The sequence below is a fragment of the Diaphorina citri genome, unplaced genomic scaffold (assembly GCF_000475195.1).
Source record: "Diaphorina citri unplaced genomic scaffold, Diaci psyllid genome assembly version 1.1 scaffold1416, whole genome shotgun sequence".
NCBI classification, from domain to species: Eukaryota; Metazoa; Arthropoda; class Insecta; order Hemiptera; family Psyllidae; genus Diaphorina; species Diaphorina citri.
Genome location: NW_007378842.1, coordinates 35,281 through 47,182, shown reverse-complemented (window position 1 = coordinate 47,182; position 11,902 = coordinate 35,281). Strand labels below are relative to the sequence as shown.

General features: G+C 39.6%; 1 protein-coding gene across 1 annotated transcript; it reads right to left on the bottom strand.

Annotated features, from left to right (window-relative positions):
* Window positions 1-8,034: 8,034 nt before the first annotated feature.
* On the bottom strand, window positions 8,035-11,037 carry LOC113470154. Its single transcript, XM_026828380.1, has 3 exons — window positions 10,655-11,037; window positions 8,877-9,115; window positions 8,035-8,228 (listed from the first exon to the last, which is right to left on the bottom strand). The coding sequence occupies exons 1-3, from the start codon at window positions 11,035-11,037 to the stop codon at window positions 8,035-8,037; spliced, it is 816 nt and encodes a 271-aa protein (XP_026684181.1).
* Between the last annotated feature and the right edge of the window lie 865 nt (window positions 11,038-11,902).

Below are 11,902 nucleotides of genomic sequence, written 5' to 3'. Positions count from 1 at the left end.
GGTTGGATATAATGAAATCAAGACCATCGTTCCCCCAAAAATAAGGAATATTCTAATTCTTTGTCATTGTCTTCGATAATGTCTATTGTCTTTCAAAAGAGTTCAGGAAAATACTAAGCTGAGCTGGTGACTGGTGTCTCAAGCTCAAGCTGATCTGAGGACATAATCTGTCATTATCATCACCCCAAAATGACAAATTATAGGTCTCGTTTCATAATTAATTATATTCAATATTGGCAATATCATCGAAAAGCAACTTTTCCTAAGAAAGAGGAAAGGGTTCCTTAGAAAAAACCATGCAAAAACAGCTCTTTCTCAATCTCCTCCTCCTTCTCCTTCTAATATTCTTCCTTCTCATCCTCTACCTTCTCTTCCTCTTTCTTCACCGTCTGCTCCTCCTTCTCCTGCTCGTCCTCCTCCCAAAAAAACTCTCCTCTTGAGGAGCTAATTCTCAAACATTCTTCAAAGACTACCACTTGCACACCCCTCTGACGGTGCGGCGATGCTTGTAGAAGACTTGAGAGTAAAACAGATGGGAGAATATGGCATAACATGGTTGGATATAATGAAATCAAGATTATTTTTCCCCCAAAAACAAGGAAAATTCTAATTCTTTGTCATTGTCTTCGATAATGTCTATTGTCTTTCAAAAGAGTTCAGGAAAATACTAAGCTGAGCTGGTGACTGGTGTCTCAAGCTCAAGCTGATCTGAGGACATAATCTGTCATTATCATCACCCCAAAATGACAAATTATAGGTCTCGTTTCATAATTAATTATATTCAATATTGGCAATATCATCGAAAAGCAACTTTTCCTAAGAAAGAGGAAAGGGTTCCTTAGAAAAAACCATGCAAAAACAGCTCTTTCTCAATCTCCTCCTCCTTCTCCTTCTAATATTCTTCCTTCTCATCCTCTACCTTCTCTTCCTCTTTCTTCACCGTCTGCTCCTCCTTCTCCTGCTCGTCCTCCTCCCAAAAAAACTCTCCTCTTGAGGAGCTAATTCTCAAACATTCTTCAAAGACTACCACTTGCACACCCCTCTTTTCCCTCTCAGAAGGATAATTTTGCAAAGTCATTTCCCATAATGAGAGAAACCTTCCCGGTCCTCCCGTCTCTTCTTCCCGTCCTCCTTCCCTTCCCGTCCCACAGCGCCGGGAAGAAATTTGAAAATTGACAAGATAAGACTCGACTTTTCCTGTCGCGCCTCAAGGGGGGTCGCGGGAAATTTTCGGGAATTTGGAAGGGGGGGAGGAATTTGGAATTCAGGGGGGAGGGAATTTTGGAGAATTTTTGGTGGGGTCGGAGGAATCCGTCCCTCGTTTTTGCTCTTCGCTTTTCAGCAGTCAAGTTTGGGAGGAGGGGAAGTTGACAGACCAAAAGTTTTTGGAGAAAGAGAAGAAAGAGGAAGAAAAGGAGGAGATATGAAAGGAGGAGGAGAAGTATAAGGAAGAGAATTCGAAGGAGGGAGAGATAATGAGGGAAAGTAGGAACAATAAGAACTAAGATAAAAAGAATAGGAAGATGAGGAGAAGAACAAGGAATAGGTAATAAGAAATAAGACAAGAAGAAGAAAAAGAAGGAAGAGGAAGAGAAGAAGGAGAAGTACAAGGAAGAGACGGAGAAGAGAAGAAGAAGAAGGAGAAGGAGGAGGAGGAGAACGTTATAGTTTTTGAAGTGAAGTGAAGTGAAGGTTTCTGAAATATGTCAGTTGCAGGTTACAGTAAGGGTAATAATTACTATACATGCTTATATACACATTGGAGACTACAGAAATATGTAGAAGGAGGAAGAAGAAGAAGAAGAAGGAGGAGAGAAGGAAGTAGAAGAAAATGAGGAGAGGGTTGGTAATTTTTAAAACAAATTCATATCCCTAGAATGAGGAGATGATGGTTTGTTGAAATTAGGAATACACGTTAAGTAAGGGTTGAAAAATAACTAATTACCTACATATTTTTTTAACGAACGAAGTTGTTAAAGATGACTCTGCAAAAGACGGACTTGATGTGTGTCAAAAGTAAGGCCGCGGAGAACGTCAGAATTGGGGTCGGAGAATGCTATAAGTGGGATAATAATAGTGCTTATTTATACTGCTCGCATAGGACTGAAAAGTCCCTTTACTCCAGCAGTAGGCTACTACTATTATTATTGTGGTCAAATTCTCAAATTATATTGAGGATAAAATTCCATACCTCGGCTGGGATTGAACCCATGCCCTCCTGTTTACCAGGCGAGCGCCTTGACCACTACACCACCGAGGCAGGGATGGGAGAATGTTCGAGGGAGGGCTAGTTATACGATGAGTGAAATTAAGGGAACTCATACACAAGTGATCGTATGACGTTTGTACCTGCTTTTGATGAGGGAGAGAAGAAAGTTACGCCACCCGCACAGTTTCAGGTAGGTTTAGAGACCTACATAGGTAGAGAGTAGACTAGCGTCTGGCTGTGAGACTATAAACAGGGAGGAGAACAGTTAAACCTAACCAGCCTAGCTAGCTGGCAGTTCTTCAAAGGGTTCTCTCTGCTTTTAAAGACCAAGCACAAGTCCTCACGATGGTTGACTGACGAGCCAGCCAAATTAACATGGCTAGAGCTAGAGACCATCACCCCGGTGTATAGCAGATACAAAAAGACATCTTTTCTTTATTTAATCCCTAGGTATATCACTGCGACAACCTGACCCTATCTTCCTTCAGGGATGAGCTGGGTTCAGTTTGTACCAAAGTCAGATTTGGGGTCGTGCCAAAGTTTTAGATTACAGAAAACTTTTCGGAACTGAGCTTTCATGTCCTTTGTGTAATAATAATTATGATTGCCTACAGAAAAGCAGTTGAACACATCGGTCGATTCTTTAATACAAGTTATAGGTAATGAATAAAATTTTAAGAAATGTACCTATCTGGACGGTGGACGGGTGTCTGTCCGAATTTTCCGAATATAACTACTACCTACAACTGGATATTGAGCTCGGGATTTTAGAGTAAATCTATTCTAATCTAACTAGGTATATTCTATTCTAACTAGGTATACTCTTTTCTATTCTACTCACCAATCTGGGATTACGGCGTAAACTTGCTCTTATCGTCGCTTTTGACGGAGGCAGGTTTGCTGTAATAGGATGAGTTCTACTCAAATTCCATTCTATTCTACCCAAATTCTATTCTATTCTACCCAAGTTCCATTCTATTCTACCCAAGCGTTTTTTTACCTCCTAATTTTGGCTATTTTTGGTTAAATTCCCTTTCTTTTCTTCTAATGTTGGCTTTGTTTGGCTAAATTTTCCATTAAGATTGATATTGGTATAAATAGGATCATTGATGACTATTTAATCCCTAGGTATATCACTGCGACAACCTGACCCTATCTTCCTTCAGGGATGAGCTGGGTTCAGTTTGTACCAAAGTCAGATTTTGGGTCGTGCCAAAGTTTCAGATTACAGAAAAAATTTCGGAAGCTCATTTTTTCACTGAGCTTTCATGTTCTTTGTGTAATAATTATGATTGCCTACAGAAAAGCAGTTGAACACATCGGTCGATTCTTTAAAACAAAAGTTGTTATGAATAAAATTTCAAGAAACCAAAAAACTTTGTTAGCGGGATAGAGAGATTGGTTTGAATCTAAAAGTTGGTTTTGCCAAATGTCGTCTGTGCTTGGAAAGTTTAGAAAAGCTTCAATGGGAACAAAGATTCAAATTCAAATGAAGTTCAAATCAAGATCATTTGAATTGGAGTTCTAGATAGAGGTTGCTGCAACTTCACAAAATTCAGCATTACTGAATTGAACTCTTAAACTAGGTAAAAGATTCAAATTCAAATGAAGTTCAAATCAAGATCATTTGAATTGGAGTTCTAGATAGAGGTTGCTGCAACTTCACAAAATTCAGCATCACTGAATTGAACTCTTAAACTAGGTAGAATTTCTTTCATTAAAGGAAAATGACAATCTATCCCGCTACAAAACTCAAAGAATACAAAAAGAAATATGAAATAATAATATTTTAAAGAAAGACATTAGATACACTAGATATCATGGTTGTTATCAAATCTCTAAACTTCCTTTTGGGTTCAAAAGATACCCCAAATATGAACCGTTTGGCTTACAAAGAAAAAGAAATAGACACTCTAAAGGGGGAAGGAAAAGTGGCAAACGTTTTGGCAACGCATGGAAACAAGTTTGACCAAAATAAAGACAATGGAAAAAAAAAAAACAAAATCACAAAACAAAAATACTCTCTGTCCCGCTGTTCAAAGTTACAAAGGATTTTAACAAAGAACATTGTAGAATTGGTGACTTACAAAGAAAAAATAAACAAACTATGTCAATGGAGTGCTGGAAATCCTAAATGAGCTAAAAGAGCACTCAAATTTGAAAGAACAATCTGAAATTTGAAAATTGAATTTTTTTTTTGAAAATTGAAAATTGATTTTACACATCTTATTCCAATTGATTTTACACATCATCTTATTGATTTTACACATCTTATTTGAAAATTGAAAATTGATTTTACACATCTTATTCCAGAGTCTTCACAGACTTCGAGGGTCCTTGACTATCGCAATACACATTTATATCATCTAAAAGATCTCCTTGAAATAATGATCCTTAGTTTTTCACAAAGGAAGTGCTGAATGTCTTGTTTGTAAAATTGAAAGAAATAAAAGAATTGATCTCTCTCCAAGAAAACTTACTTTTTGGAACTTGTGTAGCTCAAGCTCATTTTGGATTACAAGCATTCAATTGAATTACCAACATAGCCTGAACTATCAACAAAACATATACAATTCAAGATAAATAAGTGGTAAGTTTGGCTATTGCTTTGGCTCTAGAACGCGTGCCTAGATGTGAGTTACTTACTTTCTGGAGTGACCTTGTCTTTTCTGGGACATCCGGATAAGCTGAAACACAAAGAAATAGGACGTGATTGTACTATTTTAGCACTTGAAAAAATACTACCTTTTTGTACCAAACACTCATACATAAGATCGGGCAATCTGCTATTGCCATCCGGCGAAAGCTAAGGCCGCTAAAACAACAAGAACAACTACAACAACAACAACAACAACAACAACAACAACAACAACAACAACAACAAAAACAACATCAACAACAACAACAACAACATAAGATCGGTCTAACACACCTAGGTCTGTTAAGGTGTGACCAAATAGATCAACATCGATCGATGGCCGTCGACTATTTCTGGACAGCTGGACACTTTAAGACAATCTAAGCTTGATTGGACGCTCCTCGATTTTAGAGAAGTGTGGTAAAGTGTTACTTACCTTCTATGATGAGAGTAGAGTCCTGTAACATGGCCTTGTCCATTACATCCTGGAGTGGGGCATTTGCTTCCCTCTGTGAACAATAATTGAACATAACCATCAATAAATAACTAATAACTACCTATCATGTAGCAAAATACATGTGAAAGTTGAGAGGGTTTGGGCACACGGAGATTGAAGAATGGAAGAGGGAGACCGAAGGTAATGTGGAAAGATAAAGTCCTTTGTGAAGGAGACGCACAGAAACAATACCTGGGCTCCTTCCGTGTCCTATACAGATACTCAAAATCAGGCCTATACTATTTCCTCTGACTCTTCAACTTTCAAAGTTGCTTTCTCAACAATCTCAATACGAAAGACTTCGAGCCACCCTTAAGTGGCTTCCACACAATCATGATCAGGGAATGCCGATCGATATAGTGCGGACGGTGCTTCGGAAAACTAGGATTTAGTGGAACTTATAGGTATAATGTCTTGGTGGATGTTATATTCTAGTGGTTAGTAGATAATACTAGATATGATATGCCGGGGGAAATATTTTTAATATCTCCTATTTTCCCACCTGCCTAATGGCCTCTCATTATATCTCCGAAAGCATATTGTCCCCAAGCTGCTTTTCTGCGAGAAATTCTGATATTTTTAATATTGTGTCTAATATATGTTTCCCTCTTTTTCCCCATATTTCCTGCATCTTGGAAATTGTATTTTTTCTTTGTTGTGGGGAAACAATTGCTGATTAAAAACGTGAGGTCATTATAACTAAGTAGATATTTAGTGGAACTTATAGGTATAATGTCTTGGTGGATGTTATATTCTAGTGGTTAGTAGATAATACTAGATATGATATGCCCTTGGTGCTTGGTGTCATTTGCTCTAATGAGGTTCACGAGTTTTTCTTAATAACTTTCATCGAGTGTTTTACTTTGAGGCTAGGTAGGATAATAAATGGCCGCTGTCATGTGTGTTATCTGACACCCTGAATAAGTTTTTATACAAGCTTAATAACTTTCATCGAGTGTTTTACTTTGAGGCTAGGTAGGATAATAAATGGCCGCTGTCATGTGTGTTATCTGACACCCTGAATATATTTTTATACAAGTTTTGTTTGCATCACTGCCAGAGTCAGCTACTCTTAGCGGACTGGGTAAACTAGACAAACCCCAATTGTAATGGAGTATCTGGTCTCACCATCTTTCGAGAGAGTTATTTACTTTATACAAGTTTTGCATCACTGCCAGAGTCAGCTACTCTTAGCGGACTGGGTAAACTAGACAAACCCCCAATTGTAATGGAGTATTTGGTCTCACCGTCTTTCGAGAGAGTCATTTAGGATTTTTTACACTAGGACAGCCTTGTGCCCTATTAGTCCTAATCTACCCTCTTTGAGACTCTATTGTGAAATGCTGGGGCCGAAAACTGGAAACGCTCATGATATCATAAGTTGGTGATTGGTACCAAATCCTCATAGATGCATTACTTGTATAGAAAAAGAGAGAGTCAGATTTTAGAGGATACACTAGGACAGCCTTGTGCCCTATTAGTCCTAATCTACCCTCTTTGAGACTCTATTGTGAAACGCTGGGGCCGAAAACTGGAAACGCTCATGATATCATAAGTTGGTGATTGGTACCAAATCATCATAGATGCATTACTTGTATAGAAAATTCTCTGTCTATCCAAACATTCTTCCAAGAAATTAGGATATCGTGGGAGTTCTTTTTCAGCAAAATCCATGTCTTCAATCAAGTCGATTTTACGATCATTTCCCACATCCTCGCTTCCAATGTTTAGTAGTTTTATAACTCCTTCAATTTATTTTGTCCCTTCTTCTCCTCCTCCTCCACCACGTCCTTCTCTTCCTTCACCTTCTTCTCTTTTTCCTCCTCTTCTTCCTCCGGTTTCTCTTCTTCCACCTCCTCTTCCTTCTCATATTCCTCCTTCTCTATTCTCTCTAAGCTAAGTCGTCCTCCTCCCTCCTCCTCCCTCCTCCTCCACCACCTTCTCCTCTTTCTCTTCGTCCTTTTCCTCCTCCAAACGTTGTCTACATTCACTTTTTATTGCTTTACTGCTTCATTGCCTTTTTCGCTTCTGATTTGTTTTCAGTTCTTTTTCCAGATCCATCGCTCCGATATTCCTGATGGAGCTTCCCGAATGGGGACAGGAAGGGGGACTCCAAATGGGTTTATTATTAGTTTTAATGGGGATGAAAATCCCCGGGGACTCGTAAATATTCTCGCAGCCCCGGGGTCGGAAGGGGATGATTGGGGCGAGATGTGTTGTTGTGTCTCATATTTCCCTTCGCAGCTTTTGACAGAGGACTGCTGAGAGGCTTGTTTGGGTTTTTCGCCTTTTAGGGAAACATTTTGAAGCGTTGACTCGAAGGTTTGGCTGGATCATTGGAGCAAGAAAGTGTTTGATATCACGGGAGAATCTCGTTCCTAGCGTTTTATTTATAAAATTTATTTGACATAAATATCCTTAGACATATTCTTCCTCAGAAGATTGGTCTGGCCATCCAGAGAGGAAACGCAGCATCTACCCGAGGGGAGAAATTTTAGTGAAACTTTTTATATTTAAATAAATAACACTAAAAATGATTTTGGGTGAGTAAAAACACTTGGCTTTATGTTTTACCAAGTGTGTGTAGGTACCAACAAATACGTTAATACAAATTTATTCCTTTTTCCTTTGATGTTAAATAAATACCTAAATTTAATATCATCCGTTTTTGGAGTTTTCGAAATGATATCGTTAAGTATTTAAGTTTGTGAAATTGTGACAATTTAAGTTTTTGAAATTGGTAATGGGGATAGGGGCAAGCGGGGCAAAGCCCCTAGTTTCGCCCAATACATGACTACTAGGCGGCCCAGGGGGCGGCGGAAAGCCGACGAAGGTGACGCAGTTGGGGGGTGGTGGATAGGGTCCGAGTTCGATGTCTGAGGAGCCTGGAAAAAAAGGTGGTATGGTGATTTTGAATACAGTTTGGAACTTGAATATTAAGAGATTGGTTAAATGGTTATATAGGTTATAGCTATTTAAGCTGATAATCTTTTCCTGGATAAAAGCCTGATTTTTGATTAATAAATATGTAGAATTGAATTCCAAAAACTTCGTAGTAAGTCACAAAGTACTGTTGCCACTTTGCCAGCCTAGTTAGCTTGGACGTTAGCATATTTAGTAAGCGCTAGGTCACGGTTTCGATTCCCAGCGGGGCAAACTTCATCCCAAACACATGAGGTTCGTTCTGGGAACGACTGGCTTTCTCCTATCCTGTCCTCTTTCTCTCTTCCATTTTGAGACGAAAAGACATTTACAGTTAAGGTTCCCTCAATCAAACCTTTTTTTAAACAAAAATCGATAGCATCATTTTCAATTCGATTTCGATACGATAAGACCTCCTTTCTTACAGTTCCCTCCATCGTTTTGGATACCATCATCCCATTCTCACTTACTTCCCGTGTCCTCTTCTTTCTCATTCTCCCCCAGAAATCTAAGACGTTTTACATTACATTGAAATGGTGGTCTTTTCTGACGAAATTCCTGTGTGCGGAGTCCGGTATGTAGGACTATTGCACCCAGGCGTAGCTTCTTACCTGGCAGGCGAGACGATTCAACGGGTTTGAACGCGGACGACGGGGCACTGTATCCTTGACCGCCCAGCCCATGTTTGTCCCCATAGTCCTTGCCGTAGTCCCGGCCCTGTCTAGACCGGTGGCCAGGGTCAGAGTTGGAGCGGCGATGGGGTTCGTCCTCATCTACCCCCGTCTCACTCATGTCGATTTCCAACTCGTTCGAGGAGTCGTCTACGAGTTCGTTGAAATCCGGCTCGTATCTGAAAAGATCAAAGTTTTCAGTATCACAAAATTCTTAGAAGCTTAAGGCTGATTCACACTATAGTGCCAGTCACTGTCCGGTAACGGTCCGATCAAATGATTGTTGAAGGGAAGTAATGCGAGATGTTTTGTAGTGTCTCATATTTCCCTTCGCAGTTTTTGACAGAGGACTGCTGAGGGGCTTGTTTGGGTTTTTCGCCTTTTGGGGAAATATTTTGAAGCGTTGACTCGAAGGTTTGGCTGGATCATTTGAGCAAGAAAGTGTTTGATATCACGGGAGAATCTCGTTCCAAGCATTTTATTTATAAAATTTATTTAACATAAAATCCGGCTCGTATCTGAAAAGATCAAAGTTTTCAGTATCACAAAATTCTTAGAAGCTTAAGGCTGATTCACACTATAGTGCCAGTCACGGTCCGGTAACGGTCCGATCAAATGATTGTTGAAGGCAAGTAATTGCGAGTGTACACACTAGACGTTCTAGCCAAGGTACGGTAACGGTCAGCTCACAGTCAAAATTTGGAACATTCTTGCGACGAATCTTTTTGATCGGACCGTTACCGGACCGTGACCGGACCTTGACTGGCACACGCAGCATCTACCGGAGGGGAGAAATTTTAGTGAAACTTTTTATATTTAAATAAATAACACTAAAAATGATTTTGCGTGAGTAAAAACACTTGGCTTTATGATGTTTTACCAAGTGTGTGTACCAACAAATAAGTTAATACAAATTTATTCCTTTGATGTTAAATAAATAAATTTAATATCATCCGTTTTTGGAGTTTTCGAAATGATATCGTTAAGTATTTAAGTTTGTGAAATTTTGACAATTTAAGTTTTTGAAATTGGTAAAGGGGATAGGGGCAAGTAGGTATTTCAAGTAATCAGATTCCCAAGTGGGAGAGAGACAATAAATCATTGATTATTCTCTCTTTCTGTCTCACTAGACAGATAAACACATTCCTGCCGGAAAAAAGGGTTTCATTCCAATGTAACACGCCGGAAAAAAGGGGGTTTTCAAAAGCGAAAGGGGAAGAAAACTAATATAAGAAACAACAAGATATTTGAAGATATTTACGTACATAAGAACTTCTGAAGATATAGGTTCCTACATAAGAACAAGTTTTTTTCAAGATACTCGAACTTTTTGAAGAGATATACCTTGCGAAGATAATGACATTAGGAAGTTGGAAAACTCTTTCCCCCCCCCCGAAAAAAGAAATTCGGTGGCAGCAGCCCTTCGTGTTTATGTTATTATTTAAGACGCGAAGATGTGAGGGCAAAAAGGGGGAAGAAGATTGGGAGAGAATGGTAATAAGACGGACAAAGAGGGGGATAAAGGACTCAAAGGGAGAAGACTGGTGAAAGGGGTATTAACAAAGGGGTGGTAAGAAAGGGGTGGAGGAGGATATAAGAAAGAGAGGGGAGGAATGAGAAAGGACATTGAACCCACGCCCTCCTGTTTACCAGGCGAGCGCCTTGACCACTACACCACCGAAGGCAGGTAGTGTTTCTACTTGACCCTAACTCCTTACCTGGACTCCGCCATCTTCTCCTTGTTGTTCAACTTGGTACACTCGTTCTCGATCTTGAGCAAATTGTCAATGTCCTTGTTGTTATTGTTGTTCTCCTTCTCCCCACTCCTCTTCTTGACACCTCCACCTCCACGCTTCTCATTATTCTCATCCCTCACTGTAATCACATCCTTGAGGTTGGTCACTCCTCCACTCACGTTGGACACGGAGGTGGCGTAGGTGGACGAGACGCGATGGCTGGGGGTGGTGTTGAAGTTCTTGTTTTCGTCGAAAAGGTTCTCAAAGGCGGGGTTGGCTTCGTAGGGGTGAACTTTCTCCGAGCTGGTGCTGTTGGAGTAGTATGTGTTGTTGTGTTTGGCGCCTAGCCAGCTCCCTGTGGACATGAGGAGGGGTTTACATTAGGTATGTAATATGTAGCGAAAGGTTTCTTCTAAATAGATAGGTACTTATTGACTAGTAAAAAAATACAATAGGTAGGTATTCCGGCTTAGGCACGAATTGACATACTTGTTAGGACCACACTCGCTAACTACGAGTAATTTCCATCGCTATAGTCCGGCAGGTTGAGTATCTATCCATAAGGTTCAACTTCCCCCTCTCTTTTATGGCGCTACTAAGACGCCGTAGTTCGTTTGATCTAAAAGGTAAATCTTTTACAAGAATCTGAACGAATGTGTAAAACCAAAAGTCATTGACTTTGGTTACAGGAGGGGAAGTTGACAGACCAAAAGTTTTTGGAGAAAGAGAAGAAAGAGGAAGAAAAGGAGGAGATATGAAAGGAGGAGGAGAAGTATGAGGAAGAGAATTCGAAGGAGGGAGAGAGAATGAGGGAAAGTAGGAACAATGAACAATAAGAACTAAGATAAAAAGAATAGGAAGATGAGGAGAAGAAGAAGGAAGAGAAGAAGTAGGAATAATAAGAAATAAGACAAGAAGAAGAAAAAGAAGGAGAATTACGAGGAAGAGACGGAGAAGAAGAAGAAGGAGAAGGAAGAGGAGGAGGAGAAGGTTATAGTTTTTGAAGGGAAAGTTTCTGAAATATGTCAGTTGCAGGTTACAGTAAGGGTAATAATTACTATATATGCTTATATACACATTGGAGACTACAGAAATATGTAGAAGGAGGAAGAAGAGAAGGAGGAGAGAAGGAAGAAGAAGAAAATGAAGAAGGGGTTGGTAATTTTTAAAACAAATTCACATCCCTAGAATGAGGAGATGGTTTGTTGAAATTAGGAATACACGTTAAGC